Genomic DNA, 26,275 nt, shown 5'->3' with positions numbered 1-26,275 from the left:
GAAATTACAAAATCTCCCAAGTGGTGTTTGGGAAAAGTGGAAAAGATCAGACAGTTGTCATCAAATAGGAGCTTCTGAAGTGAGCATTGTCTGGTATGTGTGTGTGAATGAGCCAAAGGTTCTGTGAAAAATAGTATGTGATAATGTAGTTGCCGCAATAAAATGTGTATTTGTAGCACAAGGCGAACAAATTAAAGTTTAACTTGTTTTCTGGTATTCCTAATTATTGAAATTTTTTACTTTATTTTAGGATAGGTTATTTTGATATATAAATGTAGCATAGATTAATCTTGTTAGCTGCTTCTTATGATGAAAGTGCAGGACATAATTTGTGCGGGTGTTGGATATAACTTGAGATACTTTATGGAAAACTTCCAGTGCCTAGTTTAGTAGGTGGATAACACCATGCTCTTTGATCCATCTTGATAATGACTTATGAACAGTGCTCAGCTTTGTTTGCATTGCTATTGTAAACATATAGCTGATTACACAAATAGTTGAATGTTTGTTTTAATTGATGATTTTTGAATAATTGATTAACTGGCAGGTCTCTGCAGGAGGGGGATTACCATATTTATTTTAATTAACTAATTGCAGAAGCATGACTTTTTAAATGTGTGCTGCAGTTAATGTAAGGTATCTGCCGCAGCAATCTGATAAGATGTTAGTGCTGCACTGAAGCTGAATTGTCACTAAACAGTTGTAGCAAGTTTTGGAGATTTTTGTAAGCTTTATTTGTTTTCAGGATCCATAATCAGTGTTTATATGAGGTAAATCTCAAAATGACAGAGATGCTTACGTTTGTAGTGAAGTTGTAACTAGAGTTAATGGCATTGAGTTTACAACTTTAGGTATTTTCTTTAAGACCAAAAAACTTCCTTAAGTCAAGATGTATCGTTTCTCTTGGCAGGTTATTTTGCTGAGGTAGGAGCTGACTAGTTTTGATCCCTATAAATTGTTAGGCAGCATCAGAAGACATGCATATTTCCCCAAAAGTTTTTACATCTCTTTCTGTGTGCTTGTGCTAGTATACAGATTTTACCATTGAGAAAACAAAGATAAGTATAGGAAAACAGTGTCAGGGATTGTTTGCATGGTTGCTAGTGGGAGATGTATTGTAGCACTACAATTAACTAAATAATAAAACTTTCCCAAGGTAGAAATAAAGTTGGATTTCGAATGAATTTGAGGGGCTGATACGGCTATTTAAGAGTGATTAGCCTTGGAGGTATCATTTCCATTCTACATTACAGAATTATATTTCTGTATTTAAACAAGACTCAGCCAAGATACCATTTACTGAGGCAGATGCACAGAATAAGATTGCTTATACCAGTTATCCCTGAGGCCTCAATTTAAAAGCAGTTTTCTCATATTAAAGTGTGAGAGCATGATGATAAGAACTGCCATGTCTTAGCTAGGTACCCTGTGTTATGAATACTATAGTCTTAAACAAAAAGCTCTTCTTTGATCTTACAAATATACTGCCACTGTTTCTTTGTATTCTTTCTTGTAGGTAATTTCCTCTCCTCTGGTGCTTTTTCAAATCAACCAAAATCTACTTGGTCATCTGGGAACATTTCATTCATTTGCTTTTGGTCGGGAAGATCTTCAGCCTGTTTTTCTGTCTGCACTTTTTCCTTCAAAAATTTCTTCCCAGCTCTTCCTTTTGTATTTCTACTTTTTCTCTTATCCACCTCTATTTTTGTCTTTCAGCCTCTCTGCATTTCTTTTTCTCCCACCCACCGCTCACAGCCTCAGTCAGTTTGCCCTACTCTTTCTATTTCCATTTTTTTCCTCTGCATCTAGTCCTTGCATCCAGTTCAGTATGAGCCCTGCTGTGCTGGAGGGTTTGCTCAGTCTGCACAGGTAACCAGTAGAGCATTGAAAATTAGTGAAAGAAAGAACTGAGGTCCATGTTGCATTGGGCTCAAGAAGTAAGGGGTTTTAGTAGTAGTTCTGACCAATGAAACTCAATGATATGAAGTCAGAAGAAACATGACATAAAAAACTGGAGCAGTTATAGCTCTCTTTTTTTAGGAAGAGAGCTTTTTTCCTGCAGTTTCATAGGAATGGTTGTAGTACTTCTCAAATTTTTTGAAAGCAAACAATACTATCAACTTTAAAAACACTCTGTGCTGGGGGGCACTTTTTAGAAATTTTAGCATTCTCTTAGAATATGAAAGTTTCCATTTCTTAAGGAGCATTGCTTGGTTGATCCATCTGGTGTCTGTCTACCATATTATTGCACTGCATGCTTTTGGCTTAACATGCCTAAGTTGTCTAAGTGATTGATGGCCAGTGTCTTAGTAATGCAGGATAAGTAGTGGTTTTCTTATAATGCATGTCTACGGTCTCATAAATCAATGGACTCTCTTTTTTTCTTTTCCTCCATAGTCTTCCTTTTCACTCACTGACACACACCACCCCTCTTCTGCAGAAGTTGCACCTTTTGAGTCTAACAGTTTTAAAATGATGTAAGGTGATAGGCAGATAACTATATTCTGCAAATGGTATTGTGTAAATAAAAAGTTATCCTTGTCAGTCTGTCTTGACTTTCCATTGCTATCTCCATTGCTGGCAGTTAATGGCCTTTCACATCTGCTGGCTGAGCAGCTTGTGAGAGTGCCTAGTAACCTGCATCAATCAAAATGCATGGAGGCTACTTTATTTACCTTAAGAAGTTCATCTTTGTTAGTCTGGCTTACTTTAACTCAGGTATGTTAGGAAGTATGTTAGAATGAGCAGCTCCATTCAAGCAGCCAGATTGAGCACTGGTTTAGGAGTGAAGTGGCATTGTTAATGTCTCTGACACAGTTGGACTCAGAAGAGGGTATCTGTCTGCACACAGGTACTCTGGTATCTGAGTAACTGACATGAAATAGTGTTTTGGGAGGTTTTTTGTGTGGTGGGTTTAATGGGAGGTTCCAAGTGTGGGAAATACTTCCATCTTTTATCAACCGGCTTGGCAGCTATTTTGAAACACCTTCTCAGAAGGATGGAAAGATTCTGCACATCTGTATAGTTTTCATAGATTAGCTATGCTATGTTGACTGGCTTCCCATTGTACTTCAGTTTTCAAATTTCAGTTACTCTTGATATTGTCCTGTTTAGAGAAGATTAAAAGAAAAAGCTAATTTGGGGAGAATATTTTTAAGCAGTTCCCTCGGTTTTCATTCTGCAGATAAACAGCAAGTTTAAGCATTTTTCTTGATAATTCAGTTTCTCAGAAATTACCATTTACATTGAGACCAGTCATTTAATTATAGAAATTAATAGTTCTGAATGGTTTAAATACATAAAAGTGGGGTTCTACAATAGTGGTGAGTTTTGATTTATTCCTTTTCACCTTAGTTATAGCCATGTCTACTAAGCTTTTGCAGTTTGTTTCGGTACTAACCAAATATATTTATTTACTATGAGTTAGCTATTTCCTGAAATTTGACCTGAACAGACTACTGACTAGTAATCTGTTGTTTGTGGTTTTTTTTTTTTTTTTTTTTTTTTTTTTTTGTTTGTTTGTTTTTTTTCTTTTTGCTTTCCGGTTACTGAATAGAATGCTAATTGCAGATTATTGTTGTTATAAACAGAAATAGCTCCCAGCTGATATGCTTGATTTGTCAACAATTAATTTTGTAGCAGAGTTGCATCCTCAAAACATAAGTCTGAGAAATCTGGGTGCTGATAAGCCTAAAGTATTTGGAAACTTCTGCACTTGAAGAAGAGAGGGTTTAGGGTTGTTTTTGTATGTTTGTTGTTTTGGTTTTGTTGGGGGGGGTTTATTGTTTTGTGTGTTTTGGTTTTGTTTTGGTGGTTTTTGGGTTTTTTGGGTTTTTTGTTTGGGTTTTTTTTGTCTTTTTTTGTTTTTGGTTGTGTGTGTTTGTTTTTTTTTTTTTTTTTTTTTAAAGCGTAACAGTGCTTGAAGTATTTTGCTGGGTTATTTGGTAAACAATTTTTGTTTGGTTTTATGAAGGACAGTGAAATTCAAATTGCCAGCCTAAAGGATATTCAGTAGTAGCACTGCTGTGTTTGACATCCACTTCTGTCTCTAAATTTTAGAATGTAGCTGCTTGATAGGTAATTGGGATTCATGGCTGACCTAAATGGCTAACGTACAGCTCTTTCTTTTCCTTCTTTTTTTTTTTTTTTTTTTTAATTCCTTTCTCCCCCCCTTTTTTTTTTTTTCTTCCTTCCCCCCCCCCTTCCCCTGTTTCCTTAAGGATTTGCAGCACTTGCAGCAGCTTCAGCAGCAGAATCTCAACCTGCAGCAGTTTGTGTTGGTGCATCCAACAACCAACTTGCAGCCAGCACAGTTCATCATCTCACAAACACCGCAGGGGCAGCAGGGTAAGTGTTCCTTGCCAGAACAGAAAATCGTACATACCTTTTAAGAGGAACAGGTGAAACTGAGGTGCTTCATACACCTTCACTAACTGTTGATATGCCCTAGGAGAAATAACAGTATTGCAATTAGGAGACTCTAACAAGTTGTCCCTTTCTTGGGTGTTAGACATCAGCCTTGTCAAAGTTTGTGTAGCTTCTCAGGGAGGATCAATCCAGAGATCATGGCATGGGAACATTTGTTAACAACAAGTTATCTTGGGAAATACTGCAGCATCTGAATTTCTGGGTCAGGCTCTCAAAAAGGAAGCCTGCTGGGAAGAAAACTTCTAAAAGACAACTCTCCAGAACTCAAGGGCAGGATTGTAGGAGGTAGAAGCCAGGATGATGTGTGGGCTGTCTGGATTAGGTCAGTGCTAAAAGGGCTACAAAATTCTAAGGCTGGGAAAAGAAAGAAATCAGGAGTCCTTGCAGGAGACTAAAAAGTCTTTAAGCCTAAAGAGGGTATGATAAATTTTGTCATAAGCTGAAGCAATAATTACACCTTTGGAAAAGAGCTAGAATGCTTGATTTTTGTATAACAACTCTTGGAAATAATATTTTGGTGTTACAGTGGGTATGCCTTACATGTTAAATGCAAACCAAGGCAGTAGTAGGCTGTAGTGTGCTAGATCAGTTGAGATCTTGTACAGGATCTTTGCTCTGAGAACTGATATGTTCAAGTAGCAGTACATCACAGTACCCGTTGCCCCCTGTTTATTGATGCCTACAGAAATCTGCATTTTGCCATGACCTCTTAGGCTGATCATAGAATCGTTTGGGTTGAGAAACACCTTTAAGGTTGTTGAGTCCAGCCGTTAGCATAACACTGCCAAGTCCACCTCTAAACTGTGTCCTTAAGCACCTCATCTACAAATCTTTTCAACAACTCCAGGGATGGCAATTCAACCACTTCCTTGGGCAGCCTGTTCCAATGCCCAACAAACCTTTCCATGAAGAATTTTTTCTTAATAGCCAATCTAAACCTCCCCTGGTGCAACTAAAGCCATTTCCTCTTGTCCTATGGCTTGTTACCTGGGAGAAGAGACTGACGCCCACCTGGCTACAGCTTCCTTTCAGGTAGTTTTAGAGAGTGATAAGGTCTCCCCTGAGTCTCCTCCAGGCTATATCGATATATGGTCTTTCTTGCCCCCTTTGTCTTCTATGTGAACTCTACTCAGTTGTTCAGGTCTGGTAATCCAAAGATTCTTGCTCAAAAGGTGAACTCTGTTGTGCTTGAAGAGTCCTCCAGAGCCAGGCTGTCCTGTAAAGCAGCTCTTTGCACCTATTTTTTTCATATTTTTTTTTTCCATTTTTTACATGCAACATTCCTCCTTATATACTATGACTTGGATAGAACTGGCTTTCCATTATGCTAAAGCTCTCTCACTTTCTGAATGCTCTCACATTTGAAGAAAGGGTTGATCAAATTTAACTTTATTTTAATAGGACTTGATTTAGGAGAGCTTTTTAATCAACACTGGTATAAAATGGCTAAAGACTGTTCTTCAAGGCATTTTGTGGTGTACTGGTTTATTAAAATGAAGCAGAGCTTATAAGCTTAAGTATTCTTCTATAAGAAATCAAACTTCACCAAAATTTAGTTCAGTGTTTCTTTAAAACAGGCTTTTTTAAAATTAAAAAATAGGAAACAGCAAGCACAAAAACATGGTTTTGAAAAACTCACTGGTATTGCTGTCTGCCTACATTTTTCAGCTGCCTTCTGCTGGTTTTCTAAAATATCTCTGAAGATGCTTCACGAAGAAGGAAACTAACAGAAGCAAATTACATTAATCTACTAAAATGAGTTGTTTGCGTTATAAAAAGAAAGGAAGGCTTTTTGTTTGTTTAAAAGCTTCTGAAGTAGAAGAGATTTTCCTAGTACCTTTTCCGAGGGCATATTTGAAAATTGTTTCTTCACTGCAATTTCAGACCTGCATGTTGCTGTCATCAGGGACGCAGTGTTTGTAGAAACACTACGTTTTACCAGTAATGTGCAGCCTGGACAACTGAATAGCTCAAAAATGTAAGAAGATTTATATTCTGTATTCTGACCATAGACCATTAATGTGTGACAATGTTCCAAACTGAAATGCTTGAATGGATCTAATTTTCTTCATGAGCACTCAATGATAAAGCAACATGTATGTCATAATACCCCTTATCTCATTCTTTAGTATGGGTTTTGCAGTATTTTGTGGTTATTGTTGGAAGATCTCAAACAGTATGTTATCATTTATGAGAAAGATTGAGAAAGTGCGTATTCTCGTTTTGTTATTTGCTGTTGCAGCTGACTTTTTCATGTTGTTCTTCTTTTATTGCTCCATTAGTCAACTTCATGAAATAATAAATATTCTGAAGAAACTAGCATAGGGCTTTTTTAACAGCAAAAGCATTCAGATTTTTGAGGGTGCTTCATTGGTATTGCATGTAGCTTTATATATCACTAAAGTGAAAATTCAGAATTATTTATAGGTTTCCTGTTGTGGAAGAAATATATTGCTTTATAGACTACACTACGTATTTTGTACATGCCATGTAGTCATGTACATGAGAAACATTGTTTTTAATACAGGAGGATAGTTTCAAGGGAAATAAGCGAAGAACACTATCTCTAAGCCAGATTGTAGAAAATGTAAACATTTGGTAGAAAAAAGCATCTTTTACCTAAAGAAGTGATGGGTTACAGAGTAATGCAATCATCAACAATTTTATTTAGAAGGGGTTGAATGTCATGGCTTACATCCAACTTCGGAAAAATTTTAGAAAATTCAGTAACTAAAGCAATCAGAATGTTATTCTGCTATCTTCTGCAACACACATTACAGATCACAGCAGTGGATGTGGAATTCTCCCTGTAAATCCACTGCCACGTGCCTCATATAGTCATCTTCCTTTTCCACGTGATTTCTGGTTATTCAGTGGCTTGCCTGAAACAAATTGTAAAGTTCCCATTTTTCATGGCTTGTAATAGATAACATTGTAACTGATGGAATTTTTTCAAGCCTCAGCAAATATGCAGAAGGTTTGCATATTCAGAAACAAATCCTGAACAATTTCTTATTCAGAGCAGTTATTGTCCTCTTACTATTGTTAAAGTCACAAGCAGGAATGTAGCACCTTGTACAGTCTTAAAACCTCTTGTATCTGCTCTATTAAGTAATAGATCTGTCTCTAGAATAATCAATTCAACATCCTCTAATGTAATTATAGCTTCTGCTTTAAAATATTACCCTCATCAGATGACCATTTGCCTTTCTACTTGAAAGGTATTGCCAATAAAAATCATATCGGTAAAAATCTGAATGGAGAGGGGAAATGGTGCTGGTAAGAGACTGCATTGTTGTTGAGGAGAGAGAACTGGTTTAGAAACAATACTTACCCAGAAAGGCATATGTGGAAAACAAGCTACTAATTAGCTTTAAACATTGGAACTGAGCCTACCTATTCTTAAGCTATTGCTATTTATTATTAGAGACCTTGTTTGTGATTTCTTTTTTTTTAATTGTAAAAATACATGGGAAGATGATAGCAGATGAAACCTTGTTTTCTTCTGGTATCATTTAAAAAAAAAAAAAAAAAAAGATAATGAATGTTAAGCATTGGGTACTGACCCTGCTGGACTCTGGTACCATAAATCAGAGTGCCTCTCCCTCACCCAGTGTGAAGATGGAGGAGGATGTCCAAAGTTGTCTGTGTTTCTTCTGAGGTGCCTCAAATTTGTACTGGACAAGTGTTCATCTCATCTGAGATTGTGCACATGCAATGCCCTTGTAAGATTCCTCCTCATTTTGTTAATAATATGCTGTGTGAACCAGGTGAAAGTGCTTTGGTCCCCTCAATATGCAGATGAGGAGACCCAGCTCTTCATTTTTAAGAGACTCTCAGTGACAGTGTATTTGCTGACACAGCAGTTGGATAAAATGTAGCTGACTCAAACTCATTCCCCAAATAAGGTGGGAAACCTTGAAGAACTTGGAAGAAGTGATTTAAATAGTGACTTCTCCCTCTGTGCTGCCAATACTCATTACCAAGACGTGAATTAAATGCTTAATATTTATTTACTGTCCTCTTTGAAATCAAGTCTTTGCTTCTCACCATCCAAACAGCATCAGTGGGTAAAAATCTTGACTGTGATTGAAGTAGTGTGGCAGCATCTTTGCATGGATCAGTGAACTGGTACTCTTCAAAACTGCAGCTCACCAGCTTCAGCACATTTGTATCATGTTCTTGAACTGATCTTAAAGGGTACCTGCATACTGCAAAAGGTGCAGCAGTTTGACATCTCAGTAGAACAGATTTGTAGAAAAGTATAAGGTAGTACTTTCTCTTCTCTATTGGATTCCAATATATTCCAAGTACAAGTCCCCATTTTGAAAGATTGGAATTTGATAAAATGAGGTGCAGCAAAGTACTCAGAAGAAGTTTCTTTGCATCAACAGGATCAACAAAGTTGATCAAATGGCATAGTGTGTAATAAGTGGTATGACACTCTTCTTTCTTCCATTTCAGTTGTTTCCAGTTACTCAAATTATGATATTGCTTTGTCTTGCGAGCTAACTTGCAGGGTATGTTTGTAAGAAGAAGAACAGCTTTGGCAGAGAAAAAGCAATCAAGTTCTTACATGAAAAAATTCACTCTTTGGGGAGATCAGTTAGGGATGAATTATGTATTATGCTTCTGGGCCAACTTTTTTAAAATTATGCTGAAAAAATCTGCACTTGAATGAATGTTTGTTTTATCTTCTGTTTAATTTTAGACAGTAACAACTGAACCCAGCATCAGTCCTTGGGGACTGTTGGCTGGCAGGAAGAGTTTTTTGGCTTGGACCATTATTCATGTTACTTGTAGACATTACAGGAAAAGTCCTGGATGATGGCAGATGCATTTACTTTATTAAAAAAAAGTAAATAACTCAAAAGCATCATACTTTTTCATAAATCCTTATCTACCTCCATGCAGTCATCCTTTTGGACCATCATGTAGGTGATTTGTCTGCCATATTTAACTATTACCAGAAAGAGATCCTCAGGGATTTCTTTGAGGACAAAAATAAAAAAAAAAAAAAATTAAAAAAAAAAATATCACAACAGGACAGTCCTAATTACTCTAATTACAGTCATAAGTCAGTGTAACTTGTGACCACTGATGTTACAAGTAGACTGGAGGTTAAAGGTGGTCACTGTCAGCTGCCTATTTTTCGTTTCATTGTTGATCAGCTGCTCTATAATGTGGGTGTGATGGATTCCCTCTTTCTATTTCAAGTTGTTGGTTAAAGTTTGCTGTCACTAAATGAAGGTCAAAACCTCTTCATTTAGAGGTGACTGTTCACTAATGAATATTTAGATTTGGGCAGCTGAAATAATCTTTCAAGTGAACAAATATTTGCATTCTAACTGTAGTAGTTGGCGGTCTTGGAAGTTCCTTAAGCTGATCCATTCCCTCGCTGTGGCTTTTCAAAAACACAGCTGGAACATGTTGATTATGTGGTGCAAAGCAAATTTACTTAGTTAGACATCTATGCTGTGCTATTATGTTGCATAAGCAGCTGGCTTTGTTCTGTAGGTCTTGAGCATTTTGATAGTAGCACGTTCTATTTAAAATAGGTATTCAATATTTTGTGAGGGGAAAAAAAGTAACAGTAATATCAATGTCAGCAGACAATTATGTCTCCTATGGCCTTAACCTTTCGTAAAACATTGAGTTTTTCACTCAGTATTTGTCAAGTCCTAAATTTCTATGTCCCCTACTTACATTCTGCTAAGAGGTCATGAGTAGTCTGCCCTGATTGATCAACCAGCTGATGAGCCGGAACTGACCACATCAAACTCAAATTACAGAATTTAAGCCGTACTTGGTGTTCTGTCCTCTGAATGGCCAGAGTGTTCATCTGTTGTCATGCCATCATTCCCCCCTGGTTTTAGGAACCTGGTGCCTACTAAGTGTAGGTTTAATTAGTCAGGTTCTTAAATTATTATGGGGAAATTGAGAAATCATAGCCAGAAGATGCCTAAAGAATAGCAGTAATATTTTTCACAATAAAAATCGAGGGAGTTGGCTAACTGTAGGCATATTTTGGTCAAGATTCTTACCCTTAAAACCATATAAATTTTAGTATTAGAAATGAAAAAAAAGATAGCTTCTAGTTAAAATATATAGATGCAAACATATGTCTCAATTTCCCGAGATTTAATAAACTGTACAAACAGTGGACTGTAAAAGAATTAATTTCTTAATGACAGCACTTTGTGTATATTGGCTGCATCAGTTCCAACTGTTCTTTAATGTTGTTGCCTTTTCATAATAGCAGAGGTTTTCATACATTCGGTGTAATATTTATGCTATTTGTGCAACGTAAATGGTTTTCAGTATCTTACCTAAACTTCAAGTTTTGATTATTTTTCCAAAAGATTCCTTCTTTATTTCAGCCAGGAGGAGGTTATATGGGCTAGTTTCATCTCCTGGTGTGGTCTGCTTAAGTTTACCAGAACAAGTTGCCTTCTTGTTAGGCAGCTGGCATGGGGCGATACGGAGAGGAAGAAGGTTAATCAAGGGGCCAAATTTGTGGTTTTGTTTAGTATTCAGTTGTTGGATTTGATCTAATTAATGTTCAGTTATTTATGTTTATATGCTCCCTAATTCTTGGTCAGCTGTTGGTTACAGGAAGAGGTTGATTCAAAATCTGCAAGATAAAAGCAGCAGTAAATGATGCCTGCACACACCTACATCATTACAAACTTTCTGCAGAGGAGACAAGTACAGATTTCTCTCTTTCACCCTTCTGTCGCTGCATATACTTCAGGAAGATGCAAGGGGATATTGGACTGAAAAGTCCAAAGTCTGAAGATGCCTATGTAGGACTGAAATGAAGGCTTGCATTTCATTTTTTTGTAAATTTCATTATTTAGCAAGACCCTTTTTTCTACCTCATTTCATGTTTTAGTCTTTTAAAATGACAAACCAAATGCACCCTTTTCTCTCTCCAGGTCTCCTGCAAGCGCAGAATCTCTTAACGCAACTACCTCAGCAAAGCCAAGCCAACCTCCTGCAGTCTCAGCCAAGCATCACCCTTGCCTCGCAGGTCAGGCTTATTTCTACAGTTCATGAGTTGCTTTGGGGGGGATTTAAACTATTGCAAGTGAATGGACCATATACATTAGTTACTAGAATAGCTACTGTAGCTTTAATAGTCGGGTTTTCTTTCTAGATAGATTCAGTGTAGATTTAAACTATTAGTAGCTTCAGTTTTGTAAATTCCACCCTAATGTGCCTCCTTTCATGCATTTAATATTCTAAATTTTTATTTTTTAATTGAAATTTCTACGATTGATGTCTTGAGTTAATGGCACTAGAGCATCATTTGATTTGTTGTAAAGTTTTCTTGGGCAATTTACAAGTTTGTGGATTCAGAGGAGCAAGCTGTGGGCTACCTAAAAAGCTCAAAAAGATGACTGACAAGTATATTTTTTTTTAAAGATTGCAGTGGTAATCTGTCTTTATTGTAGACTAAATGTTTTGGTATTATTGCTAAGTCGTGGCTGATCTTACTAGTTACCTTCTGTGAAAGTGAAGAGGTTCTTAGAAATGCATTAAAATTTTCTTTTAGATATATGTTAAAATATTAAAGCTCTATGATTAAGTTTTCAGACTGTAAGTAAAGCAATTTTAAGGTTGCACGTGCCTGCAAATTTAATTTTGCTTCACTCTGGGTTTTACTGTGCAGTTTAGTTACATGGCTACTTGCTGTTTCTTAGATACCATATAATATCATATGGTATCTTCCTGCCAACTTGATTACATATTAGAATTTTTTAGTTTGTAATATGATGCTGAGTCTATCAGAGTCTCATACCACCTATAGTATTTTTCACGCACCATGTGGAAAATGGAATTTGTCTCACCTCTGTAGTTCATATCTCAGCAGCATGACTCCCTACTAAAGATTATACTGGATTTTGAAAAGTATCAAAACTACAAAGAGAAAATAAATTACATAAAGGGGGTGAAGTCAGTAAAGATGTATTGCAACGATTACTCACTATGTTTAATATAAATTAATAAATACTAAAAACCTTTCTAGTGTGACGCATATATCTGCAATCCTAGAAAGATCCTATATGATCACGTTATTTCTCAAATAATGGAATTATAGATCTGACCTCCCTCTACCATCTGCTGTGCACTACGAAATACTTCACTAACCCAGGAGAAAAACAACATAAGGAGCTATGTAAAGACTCAGTTATATGTAGGCCCTTTCCTTTTGAGCAGCTGTTTCTGGACCTTTGCATAGTGCTGTAATGTTGCACAGACTTGAGGCTGTTCTTATTTGCCCTGAAGGAGTCTGTCATTTGAGAATTGGCCATAGGACATAGAATCGTGAAGTTGCCTTTATTTAAGAGCCTCAGCTGAACTGAATAGAATTTAACTAGAGCAGACAATTTGTCTCTGCATCTGCGTTCATCTATGGCATGTAAGAAGGTGGAGTTGCACACTTAAAACATGTTTCCAATGTTCCTGTTGTGCATAAAGCCTGAACAGTGCAATACCAGATCTTAATAGATTTTGTTCACCTGTGACTGTTTTCCATGTTGCTTAAGTTTTTTCAGGTTCTTATTGTTGCTGTGTAGCAAAATGCTCTGGTATGCCAGTGTTCAGGAATAGTGAACCTTGTCTGGACTGGAAACTGTCACCTAACAGGGATTATTTTCTGTACATTGCCTTTGCTTAATTTCTCAAATCACCAGTACATTCATTCTCACTGTTGCAAGTATCAACAGAGGGTGATCTATTTTTTTCTTACTGGAAGAGCTGAGTCAGTCGAAAGAGATGGCATTAGAGGCAGTTTGCCATGTTTTCTGCTCCTGTACGTGCTCATTGTTCCAAGATTAAATAGGAGACTTGAATCTTTTGGGTTCATGACAATCTGCCACCTCACACAAGCAGTAAATTCAATTTTAAAATGATTAAAAGGTGATGAATGCCAAGCTGTCTGTAAATGATAGAACTATATCAAGTAAGAGTGTTCAGCCTTCCTTTGAGCAGCCTCTGTAGCAAACAAAAGTTGTTGGTTATCTGTTGCATTGAACATCTCATACTTTTCTTTAATTGGTTCTGACAGAGCTTTAAAAGGCTGTCATACTAATACAGTTTTCTGGATTGTGATTGCTTATTCTTGAGAGGAATGTAAATAAATTGAAGGAACTTTCAGGTTGCTGGAAATGTCAAATTCATTGATCTTTCTCACAGAAACCTCACGTGCCTTTTCTGAATTTGATTTTTGCTGATTATTCTTTTAAGTCTGATTTTCATCTTTTCCTTGCTCTCTGTCTTAATAGCCAGCAACCCCAACACGCACAATAGCAGCGACCCCCATTCAGCCACTTCCACAGAGCCAGTCAACACCAAAGCGAATAGACACTCCCAACTTGGAGGAGCCCAGTGACCTTGAGGAGCTTGAGCAGTTTGCCAAGACTTTCAAACAAAGACGGATCAAACTTGGATTCACTCAGGTGAGACTGTGTACCTCAGTGCCTGCCAGTGTGGAATCTGAGGTCTCATCTTTCAAGTCTGGAGGGAGACTGCGATTCCACCTTCTCCGAGGAGAACCTTCTTAAATAGGGTTATGCTCTGGCCTTTATGTAGGGGATTTCTAAGAAATAACAGAAAAAGCCATACATCCATCTTACTTCTCTGTTAGTTTTAAAGCATAGCCATTTTCCCAGCAGGTATGTGCATTTACCAGCTCCAGATGTCATTGCATGTGCACTATTCATTCTGTAGGGTAGAAAATGAATGGGACAAAGCACTTTAAAGCTGCCTTCAGAAGTACAAAGTTCTAGAAATCATACAGCACAATTAACTGCTCTGTGTGTTTAAAAAGTATGTCACAACCGTGGAGTTGCGTTGGATGTCAAAGGGTTTTTATCTCTCAAGCGTATTTTCCTATTAAACATCAATGATTTCTGTATTTAATGCTTTCGCTAAGGTTCCTAAACAAAACCTGAAAGGACTGTTGCTTTGAAGTTCTTTCCTTACAGAGGTGAACTGGAGTTGTGGTTTATTTTGGTTTGCTTAAAAGCTCAGAAATACCCATAGAGCTAGAGAAAAATAGTCTTGAACATAGGGAAAATGGCTGAATTAAAAGTACAAAGTGAATTTATGTGTTCCATTATTCTGTTGAAGGGAAATGCTGCTTGGATCCAAGAATCCTTTCTTATTAACATCAAAATGATTTTTTTCCCCAGAAATTTAAAATGTCCATCCAGGTAAACAGTTAGGTTTGGCAGGAATCTGTGGTAAGCTTAGGCGTGTTTTTGCTAGAATAAATAGCAGACAAAAATCAAAGTAGGTATTTAAAAGTCTGAGCTCAGAGCAGTCAATCCAGCATATGTAATTTGGTGTCATTGTTGTCCCCCCTGAATATGTAAATCTACTCTAGCTGAAAGTATGCACTGAATTCAGATTTATTTTTCTGGCACAAAAGTCCTAAATGTTTGAAAAATCAGGATTCATAGTGAATGTTTCTGGCAGCATCTTAGTTACAACCCAAGAAAAGAGAGTTCTTGGTAAAATGAAGTGCATTTTGCTGGCCTGTGTGCCTCCTTCCCTCCCTTCTTTCCACTAGAGGGAGGCACAGAAATACAAGTGATAGACACACACAAAAGCTCGAATAGAGCAGAACAGAATAGAGCAAAATACAATAGCTTCCCTATAGCCTGTCTGAGGAGGTTCATGTAGATCTTTGATATTGTGTTTAATCTGCCCTACTGTGGGATGATTATAAAAGCTCAAGTAGCCTTTTTAAGTTATAGGTTAACCCTTCTGTATTGACCCTGTTGTGAATTTTGATGGTGAGGAAAAATGAATACAGCTGCTCAGGCTTACATTTCATTAATTTGCTTTTGAGCTTAAAAAAGGGAATCTTGAGAAAGTGATAAAATTGCAGTTGTTCATTCCTATCCTACTCTGAGTTTGTATGTGTATAATAAGGCAGTTCTAATAACTTCTACCTAATTGCATAATTGGATGCTAATTAGAAACCCCTATTACTTTGGTTTCCTGTAGTTGGATAAACAGACTGCCTCTCAGAGGATAAAAGAAATTTATTTCCAGTAGTGCTGTAAGCTTTTTCAGACTCACACTACCCTTGCTTTTCAAATGTAATTGAAATATTTAGTTTGCATTGCAAACTAATCTCTCACTACATTCTGTCTTGTGAGCAATATAACAGGTTTTGAATTTCAGCAGTTCTGCCTCTTCTCCACCATGAAAAGTGGGTGAGGGATTTACATCCTTTTGTTTAATTATTTTCATCTTTGACATGTTTGACACAATGAGTATACTGAATCTTAGCATTACGGCAGGTATGTGACTAATTGGTCAGTACAGATTCAAGCTATGTGAGCCAGTATTTTAGACAATGGTATTTTTACTCTGTGAAAGGTAAAGCTTCTTAACAGACCAGTACACACAACAATGATGTACCTTACAATCAGTTTCAATTCAGTACTGGAGCTTCATTCAACATGCAGAGTAGATCAGATGGGTTACAGTGCCCTTATCCTCTGTTCCAGCTATCCTTTCAGTGGCCCGTCCCAATTTATAGAATTCTCACCCCAATATGTAAATTCCTTTGCCTACGGCTGAAATGCTGCCACCTTTTGGCTTGAAAACTATCGATAAAGAAATGGTTTACTATTCATTTTCAATCAGGTGGCAAATGTTAGTAAGAACAGCATAAATACCAGAATTAAATTTAGTTGGAGGACTGGAGCAAATTTCATAACTCTTTCCTGCCAAGACATAAATCAACTTACCTCTAAAATGGTTTACATAGCCAGGTTTTCTTCTTCATAAACCCAGTAGAGCATCCGTGTTACTTCTCTTGGAATGATTTATGAGTTTTAAAATGCACAGAATCCTGGCATATGGGTAGAGGTATAAATTTAAGTTCCCACATGTTTCCTTTGATTGAGGGGTGTACAAACCAATTGTTCTGGTCCTCTTCTAGAAAGGAAATTGTTTTCTTTACACAGCCTGCACAATTTGCTAAGCCTGCTAAAGCTTGTTTTCTTCCCCGCTTGGATGTGGCCACTCTGCATGGTGTTAGTTTCCTTTTATCAAGCTGTGGTTGTGGATCTGACCTAAAAGGAAAGACAGCAAATGTTATGCACCATCTAACTAACTTGCTTACAATTAAACTCCACTAACTATGCTCAAACTTTGCAGTCTGTTCTTCTAGACTTTTCATATTTCTTTTGTGTTAAAAACAAAAACAAAACCAAAAACCTAAATTAAACTACTTTAGCCCAAATAACAGACTTAAAAAATAGTTACATTTTTTCAAAGAGCAGCACCTTCCAGCTTTAAGACAGAACAAGAAAACATCATGGTGTTTTTAATGGCCACAATCAAGAATGGATTGATTTTTTTTATTTTTTAAGGCAGGCTTTCCAAGTGTAAACCAGATAGAGGTGTATGTGTGTAGATATATATATATATATATAAAAACATTAGGGTAAGCAGAATGTCTGGTAGCTAGCTAAAACTGAGTTTTGAAAAGCAGTGACGGATGTAAGAGATGACCATCTCTCTTTAAATCTCCTGGATAGCTTTTTGGCAGATAAGTAATGGTAGTGAAAGACTACAGTTAATTGTTATTTGAAATAGTTCAACTTCTTTCCCCATTTGAAATGTGTATCTGTGGGGAGAAGTTTGGTTTGAACCTGAGAAGATACTAAAAGTTCGAATGTTTTTGCATCTGTTTAAATGTGATATATGTTTGTAGACTTATTTTCAGGAGTGTTTTTCTGCTAACTGGAGAACAAGAATTCACTGCATTTCTGTTTATTTGAACTTTTCTTCTTTGGTGTGAAATATGCAGATACTCAAATCTGCTCCTAAAGAGAGCTTGGCCTTTACTTATTTTAAAGAACTAAGAAAAAAATTGCAAGTTAATGTTAAGTGGAATGTTCTGCTCAATTATAATGTGAAGACGACAAAGCATCAGGGATTTTCTGGAAAGAGTTACATGGTTAAACTGACTGAGATTTGACATTTCATTATGATTATTTGCTTTAGCGTGAATCTTGATAGCATCGAGCAAGTTTAACTGAAATCCCACACAGCAGTGAAGTCACTAGGAGAACACAAGAATGTGACAGGATTCCTTGCGTTGGAAGTGCCTATGTTAGTGAATCCCTTTTTTCTCTTTCTTTGTCCAGGGTGATGTTGGGCTCGCTATGGGCAAACTCTATGGAAATGACTTCAGCCAAACTACCATCTCTCGCTTTGAAGCCTTGAACCTCAGCTTTAAGAACATGTGCAAGTTAAAGCCACTTCTGGAAAAGTGGCTCAATGATGCAGGTGAACAAGTCTGTGTATTTCTTCACCAGCCTACCAAAATCAGTAGGATTCTGAAGAACCCTGAAAAACTGCTTCGTTTGTGCCCTTATGGTTTTATGAAGCCACCAATCTTTGTTACTGTCCATGGAATAATAAAGGGTGTCCATAATAATAAGTGTCCATACTTCCCTTTTTGCGTGCCCATACACATCCGAAATTGTTCTAATATGAACTTTTAGACTTGTGTTCTGCAACTAGCTGGATAATTGCATGGGGTGAGGTATAATATGTGTCATGTTCTTCCTCCTTCACGTATGTTAATGCATATAACTTCTAATCCTCTTCTAGCTTTCTTTTTCAGATGTATAGTAGAGACAGGCTTGCATGGTTGTTTGTTTCAGTAGGCAGAGCTTATTGCATTCATCTCCTCCCACACCTCTGTGTGCATTCTTTTCATCTGTCTCCAATAGTCCTTTTCAATACTCTCTTTCTCCCCATAGGAAGAGTTTGTTCTGGTTTTTCCTTCCAGAATTTTTTCTGGGAGATAAGTTATTCATAATGCCAACGTTGGTAGTGTTCTTTTTTTGGTTGATTTGGGTGTTTGTTTTTTTCCCCAACAGCAAAAGGAGTTTGGATAGTGGTGCTAGGTGTTAGGATAGAAGGTGCTCAAGAGTGCTGTCAGACAGTTTTTTCTTCCAAGTATACAACTCTACACAGTATAAAACCTGATGGATCTGTTAAACAGATGGCAGGGACAGGGTGTGCCTATTTTTAGCAAAATTAAGAGAGCTTTTTGCTGACACCTACAGTATGCTCTGAAATTTTGAAAGTAATGGGATGCAGTGTTGAAAATTTGTCCTGCGTTGAGACAAGCAAGTGTCATTCTGTTGTGCTGACAGGGGTTATCTTTAGGTAATCTCTATCTGTGATAGAAAACATAAAGATCTTCACAGTGAGTGTTCTAGTCCACAGGCCAGTGGTCCCCAAATCTTTCAGCAACACTGGATGAGTTCAGTGCTGCAAGGAATGGCGTAGTTTGCTTTTCTTGCTAGCCTGAAGAAATACTTGGATCTGTAAAGTTAAGGGCTGTAAACAGTGCCAGGGTCCTTCACAGCCTGTAGGAAGCCATTGTCTTTGGCTCTGATTCAGTTTCATGAAAATCTTTGGAGGAAAGATTCAGATGATTTTAAAGGCCATTCAGATACTTTTAGGTGAAACAGGCAGGAGAAGCATACTGATGATTCCTTCCATTACATCACATTGGAGTGTTGGAGAATTTATTGTTACAGAACTCGGCTTGTTCTGTGGGGTTTTTGGGATGGAGAGGAATTTAAGCACATGACTGAACCATTACTGAAAAAAACCCTAAACAAATAAAAACCTAGAAAATTATGAGCTGAAGGTACTTTCCCATTTGAGCCTAAGAATGGTCTTAGGCATTGTGAACTTTGACATATGCTTATCACCCACAAATCCCAGTTCAGTGAGGTATCTTCAGCCGTAAGGGGTACCTGCTAGCTCTGTAGAACTGCATAGCAATGAGTATCTGCTATGATGTCCAGAGAGAAGAGGTTGAACACTCTGAAGCAGGCTGTAAACTTCCCTTCCTCTAGTATATTGCAGAGTGGGTAAGAAATTTTGGGCTGCTCAGATTTTTTCTTTGTAACTGTGACTTGCAATGAATGAGTGTGGGGTGGAGTGAGATCAGGGAGGCAGCAACTTTGTAGGTACTATGGAAGGGATACTGTGGTAGCATACAGGAGCAGAGAGCGCCCTCTGGGCTTATTTGTAGCTTTTAAGTTTCAACTGTACGTTTTAACTTAAAAGTACAACGATTAATACATGTGATCTTCAGCCATCTCTATATATCTGGAGTAGATACAGAGTGAGTTTTAATATACCATGCACAGGTGAAGAATACTCTCATTAGACTGCACTGCATTCAAATAAAATCTCCTGATTTGCATTACTTTATTTTTTCAGAAAACCTCTCATCTGATTCAACTCTCTCCAGCCCAAGTGCCCTGAATTCTCCAGGGCTGGGGATTGAAGGCTTGAACCGTAGGAGGAAGAAACGCACCAGCATAGAGACCAACATACGTGTGGCCTTAGAGAAGAGTTTCCTGGAGGTCAGTGATCCTGTTGCTCTGCTCAGCCTATAAAGAAATGAAGAAACTTTGTGTAACAATTGTATCTGTTGGAGTGAACCCATTACTGTGCTATTTGGGAAAGTGCTTGTACTAAACAAGGTGAATGCAAAGGCTGTGTGAATAAGTGCACATCAACACCACTTAAAGGGAAAAAAAAAAAAAAAACCAAAAACAAACACACAAAACCAAAACCAACCAAACAAAAAAACACAAAACCCCTCAAAAAACCTCATTGATTTTTGCAGTTTGCTGAGTTTGTGATTTTACATTCAATGACACTGAGCCATAGATCTGAGCTTGATATGCTGTACATCAAAAAGAAGAAAGAGATTACACTTTCTGAGAATGGATAAATGAGGTGATAGTCTAAACATACATGATGTGAAGTTCATAGCTGGCGTTATGTTACTCTTGTTACGCACTTTGAGCAGCTGTATGAGCAGATAGCTGCTAGAAGTAGCCTATTCAATCTGTCTTTCACTATGGCTCTAGACAACGTGGAGTTCATTTCACTACTGCTATAGTTAATCTCTCCTATACCTTTTTGAGAGATCCTGAAAGAAAAATTTCCTGTGGAGGTCTAAAATTTCTTGAAGCATTAACTCACAGTCAGATTCCTTGTCTTGAAGCATGTGAGCTTAGTCTTTGTCACCCATCTCTGAGGAACACAGCTTATTATTTGTAAAAATGTTCCCAAAACCAGGAAAATGGAGGGCAGACGTACCTATTATAGTCTGTCTCTATTGTACCACTGACCAGATTCTGGATATAAATGTCCCATCCAGATTTCTGCCTAGTGAAGAAGCAGCTATAATGTAAAACTTCAGAAGGTAATTTCACAGCTTTTTCAAGTACTGTTTCCTTTTCTCAGAACCAAAAGCCTACCTCGGATGAGATCACCATGATAGCTGACCAGCTGAACATGGAGAAGGAGGTGATCCGCGTTTGGTTCTGTAACCGGCGCCAGAAGGAGAAAAGGATCAACCCACCCAGCAGTGGTGGAACCAGCAGCTCGCCCATCAAAGCAATTTTCCCTTGCCCAACCTCGCTGGTAAGAATCAAGAAACTGTGTTGACAGAGATCGTTGGAAAAGACAGTTCTACTGTGCTCACTGTAGAAGTTGCATATGCTGCACCACCTTTGCCCAGCAGACTTGTTCTCACAAAGTTATATTCTACTGGCATTTTAAATATCAATATCCTACTTGCATACTATATAAGTGAGATAATACTTACAAACCAGGCAGTAGTTGAGCCTTCAGTTTGGGTGTTTTATTTAGTCAGTTCATGAGTAAATATTCTAACTAGCAAATTTGCAGTTGGGGTTATTGCTTTGAAAATATTCCAGATAGTAACTCCAGTTTGTATCTGGACTTTATCTTGCCAAAACTTCTTTTGTAAAATACAAAAATGCTTAACATCTCTACCCCTTCCCTCTTACTTTGTTCTAATAAGTAAATGAGCAGCAGTATCATTTGGAGACTTAAGTCACACAAATCCAATGATACTGTTATTGTCACTTTTACTCAGGAATGATTTATATTTAAAAAAGACGTGGAACAGAGGAACAATTTAGCTAATACTCATGTAATAATTTCCCACACTTGTATTTGCCTCAGGTAAACAAAAACTTCATGAAAGTAAGAGTAACAAAACACATGCATCAAGGTTCCTTCAGCTCCTTTGCTACCAATGTCCATGGAGGTCTGTTTACATAAATAGAAACAGTAGCTATTAGATTTCATAGTAGCTATGCTAATAGGAATGTGGTGGAATTTATGTAGCCTGTAGCTGTCATTTTGTAGTACTGATTCCACCCTCATCACTGTAGTAGCTAATATCTTCCAGTACTTCATTAAATCATTGATTTTGATGACATGTCATTCTTTCCTGTCATCCTCGTCTCAGGATGTGTGCATGCAACCTTTTGTTTCAAGGGAAGGGATGTGTTAAATGTTCTTAGTCTTCCCCCCTCTCCCCCAACTGGAAAGCAAAGTTGCACACCTTGCTGCCAAAACAGAACATAGTGAGATTTATGATAGTGTGTTCTAGTAACTGTGCAAGTTTACTCAGACTGCAGCTGAAGAAAGCTTTCCTACATAAGTTTCCCTTTTTTTAAAAACTACCATTGTATTTTAAAAATTTAGGTTCTAACCACAGTCTCCATTTTTTCAGTGATGTTTCACTAAGCATTTCCAATCCTTGTAAGCTTCTTTCAAGACTGTGCTACCACTCAAATAGATGTTCCAGTCCTGCTACCCCCAGCCTTCACTGGCTTTGTGCTTCTTGGATTCCTTGTGTCAGCTCTGGAGATTGTGTCTATAGGATGATTTGGCTTAGTTTACTAGTTTGGCTGAAATTAACCATGTGAAGAACAATTATGAATTTTCAGTAGGGCTAGATAACCAATCTCACTTGTAGCCTGGCTGTACAAGTGCTAGGGCTCTGAAGCAGGATGGGAGGGGGATGCTCCTTTCAATGGCAGCCTACTTTTGCATGGGCTGAAGTCAGTCCTTGTAACCACAACGTTAGCCATATTGATTCTAGGCCATTCACTGCCCTGAAATATGGATTGTGACCTTGGCCTTACTCATTCGGTGGACAGGTGACAGATACAATGTCTGGGCTGCATTAGTGGCAAGTGTGCTATCTAGCTCTTCTGTATTTCATACACTTACTTGAGATGAGCAGAAAGCTTTTAGATCTGTCCCAGTTGCCCTGGTCTTTTTTAAAATACATGAAGCTTTTGACTTCCTGTAATAGGATATGCAGCATGAGAGAGATTTCTCTGATAATAAACTTAAGGTAAGAGAGGGAAAAGGAAGAAGGTTTCAGCCTATATCCTTGGCTGAGTTCTCTTGGGCAATTCTAAAGAATTCCTTTCTCTCATTGATGTATAACAGCCTCCAAATGTTACCGTTGGACACTATTTCTTGTCCATAGAAAGTCCTTTTTCTCCTTATATTTTATTTTTCCTCAGAAGCTAGCTCCTCCAGCCTTAAATCTTTGGTGTTTATCTGTAATGTCTTCAGTTTATTGTAGCTTTCTTGCAGTAAACTGTTGACAAGTAAAACTAGCTAATGTCATTTGAATGTTTTAAAATTCAGAGATTCTTCCTCTGGCACAAGGAAATTTATCAAAGTAGAGCTTGTAGGTTGGATGAGTAGAAGTGAAATTCTATTCTGTTTATGCATGTAAACACGTTACCCTAAATACCTCTGGTAATGCTGGGGCTAATTTTATCAGAGAAAAAGATTTGGAGCTGAAGAGATTTTTAAACAAGAAAAACACCCATGCAGAAATAATATATTTTGTAACTCTTTCTATAAGAGTGACTGTTAAAACAAGGTGCTGTCTTTGGGGGGAGACAGAGAGGGAGGGCTAACTTGTAGTCCTGAGACAGCATAGATGTAATGGATATATCTCCCTTCAAATACTGAATGATTAAGAATAAAGATATTGCGGTTAACTAGACAAGGTACTTTTGTTGGTGTACTGAATGCTAAAGTAGTGGAATTGCAACACAGTTAGTTTACATGCAGTGTTTTTCCTGGTGACTTCCTCAGCTGAGGATGGGAAGAAAGAAATCCAAGTCTAGTAGCTATTAAGAACTCCTTGTGTCCTAACAGTTGAACAGCTGTATTCTCTTTTGACCTCCAGGTGGCAACCACACCAAGCCTTGTGACTAGCAGTGCAGCTACAACCCTGACTGTCAATCCTGTGCTCCCTCTGACCAGTCCTGCTGTAACTAGTCTGCCAGTCACAGGTAAGGGCAGATTTCCCTTGCCCCCACATTAACTTCTACCGTTTTCCCCTTTTAAACTCAGTCATTCAGTATTGGTCACACTGGTATCCTGGGGACTTCTTGTTATTGTTCCTCATTACTCTGATATGAAACTTCAGTCTTTTTGACCATTCAGTTGACTTTTCTGGGGATAAAATCACAGGTGATGCTGAAATGAAATATCCTATATTCCATTGCTAGCTTCTAGAGCTCCTCAGCCTCTTGTTGGGAATTATCATTTCACTGTAGTCTATACTTCTTATTTAGACACTTAGTGCTTCTTGGTCCTACAGAAATGTGTATTTGTCTCCCTTTCAGTTGGATATGCAGTTCAGTTCAGGTGGGTCATGGTTTCTGTTCATTCATATCTGTGTTTTGTACTGATCTAACCTGAATCAATCTTCTAGGCACAACAGAAACCACCTCCAACAACACGGCAACAGTGATTTCAACAGCACCTCCAGCTTCTTCAGCAGTGACATCACCCTCCCTGAGTCCTTCCCCTTCTGCCTCAGCTTCAGAGGCATCCAGTGCCAGTGAGACCAGCACAACACAGACAACCTCTGCTCCCTTGTCCTCCCCAATTGGGACCAGCCAGGTGATGGTAACAGCATCAGGGTTGCAAACGGCAGCAGCAGCCGCATTACAAGGAGCTGCACAACTGCCTGCAAATGCAAGTCTTGCTGCCATGGCTGCTGCAGCAGGACTGAACCCAGGCTTGATGGCATCCTCGCAGTTTGCAGCTGGGTAAGGATGGATTTTGCACACCCTTTTAGGTGAGGTGGCAGAAGAGGGAAGGAGAATTCTTGGGATAAATTGTGTGGGCTTTTATGTATCACTGTTTTCTGGTAGCTCACTTTGTGGTTCTTGTGTCATGTTAGATCTTGAAGGTTTACTTATAGATGGTGATTGGCCATTTCCATCAATGTACAGAAATTTTTTCATTTAACAGATGAAAAAACTGTGTTGAAACAATGTTGTGATTTCATGTCATCCATCCCACTGCCGAGCTTGACTTAAGATCTGCAACTTACCCATGAATCATAGAATCTGTTCTAGTAATTGTAAAATTGAGAGCTAGCCTAGACACACTTCATAGCTCTGTATTCATTTCTCCGTCATGAGCAAGAAACTGTAAAAGATGGATGATGATGTATTGTTGAAATTTTAGTTTTGAAAATGTTGCTCTGAGAGATGATTCTTTGTTGCTTCAGTTCCTCTTCATTTGTATCTTTCTTATCTGGATTGGGCAGATAATGGTATCTCTCTAATGAACGATGATTTCCCCAAAATACATTACAAGAATATTTTACAGCAACAGTCAATACAAGTCATATAGTTACAGTGCCTGTACTTCAGGCATGTTACTAACCGCACAGCTGAATGGTAATGTCTACTCAGAGGATCATGAAGGAAAAATGGAAATAAACTGAAATTAACCCTTAATCAGTGGTCTTTCCCCCCTCTTCACATCCCCCTCCACCCCCCCTTTTTTTTTTTAATATGATGGTATACTTCTGAACAGTGGCAACCTTTTCTTAAAAGTAATGCTCCTTCCCTTTTTTTCTTCTTCCACAATCTTGCTTCCTGCAGAGGTGCCTTACTCAGTCTCAATCCAGGGACATTAGGTGGTGCTCTCAGCCCGGCCCTGATGAGCAACAGTACACTGGCAACTATTCAAGGTCAGTAGTGTTCCTTTTAATGCATTTCTGTCATACAACTTGAGCTTACATGCTTTGATTTTGTGTACCAACAAAGCACACTGACTCTTCAACACTGGCCATAAGTGTTATGAGAGTAAAGGTTTTACAAAATTTAGTGCAAAAATACATTTAATGTATCACAGTTTAAAGCGGGTACAGCTGCAGAAAGGAGATTAAAACTGTGATCTGATAGAGATTTACAGGAGGCATCTAAGATCTCAAATGTGATCTGGAATTTATTTTGTTATCCTGCCCTCTTGGCATATATTTCCAGCAGATTAGAGATTTGATTTTCATAGCTCTTCTAGCATAAGCTTGAGCAGAGTTGTGCTGTTTCGAGGTCTGTAGGAGGATAGTTCCAAAACAAGACTTGATCATGAATTCTTGTATTCATGTGTATTTTAAAAAACTACACAACAGTCTACCTCCTAAAGTCCTTGTGTAGAACTTTAAATCCATAATCCTTATTCAGAGGAGTAAAGATTTATTTTGGAAGTGCCATGCAGCCACAAGTTTCCACTGACTTTAGCAAGAGTTGTTCTCTGTTCATAGTTTGTCATCTCTAAAAATAAAATAATGCAAGTGCCTAAAGAGCTAGCTAACCTATGTATTCAAGTACACTCTAAACTAGCTTAACAAATCTTATTTCCAGGGTACAGGAAAGAACCATTTCATCAAGTGTCACAAATAAATTTAGGAGATCAAAATCTAAGGCAGACTGAACCCTCTAGACTGGTGACAGTAAGTTGTAGCAGTGGTAATATGTCATCATTTAAAGTGTTATATTCAAGGTTAAATGAGCTTCTTCATCTTGTGATAGCTGTCATTTCATGTGAACACTTGTTTCAACCCTCTCCAGTACAGATTTTCTGTGGCAGGAGGCATAGACCAGTTAAAGATCTGAAAGACATG

General features: G+C 37.9%; 1 protein-coding gene across 28 annotated transcripts in view; it reads left to right on the top strand.

The window, feature by feature from the left end:
- Positions 1-26,275, top strand: part of POU2F1 (POU class 2 homeobox 1) — a 122,709-nt gene that overhangs the window by 84,149 nt on the left and 12,285 nt on the right. For 15 of the 28 annotated variants that reach the window (XM_065076899.1, XM_065077027.1, XM_065076949.1 and 12 more), the window contains 9 exons: positions 4,221-4,347; positions 11,367-11,461; positions 13,719-13,892; positions 17,607-17,748; positions 19,711-19,856; positions 20,749-20,928; positions 23,537-23,642; positions 24,068-24,407; positions 25,254-25,342. In XM_065076899.1, coding sequence (XP_064932971.1) covers positions 4,221-4,347; positions 11,367-11,461; positions 13,719-13,892; positions 17,607-17,748; positions 19,711-19,856; positions 20,749-20,928; positions 23,537-23,642; positions 24,068-24,407; positions 25,254-25,342 — 1,399 coding nt within the window. The remainder of the gene's footprint in view (positions 1-4,220; positions 4,348-11,366; positions 11,462-13,718; positions 13,893-17,606; positions 17,749-19,710; positions 19,857-20,748; positions 20,929-23,536; positions 23,643-24,067; positions 24,408-25,253; positions 25,343-26,275) is intronic. The other 13 variants (XM_065076916.1, XM_065076956.1, XM_065077013.1 and 10 more) reach the window with 1 other exon arrangement.

This window comes from Columba livia, chromosome 1 (genome assembly GCF_036013475.1).
Source record: "Columba livia isolate bColLiv1 breed racing homer chromosome 1, bColLiv1.pat.W.v2, whole genome shotgun sequence".
Classification (NCBI taxonomy): domain Eukaryota; kingdom Metazoa; phylum Chordata; class Aves; order Columbiformes; family Columbidae; genus Columba; species Columba livia.
Note: the sequence above shows the minus strand (reverse complement) of the source record. Positions and strands in the feature narration are given on the sequence as shown.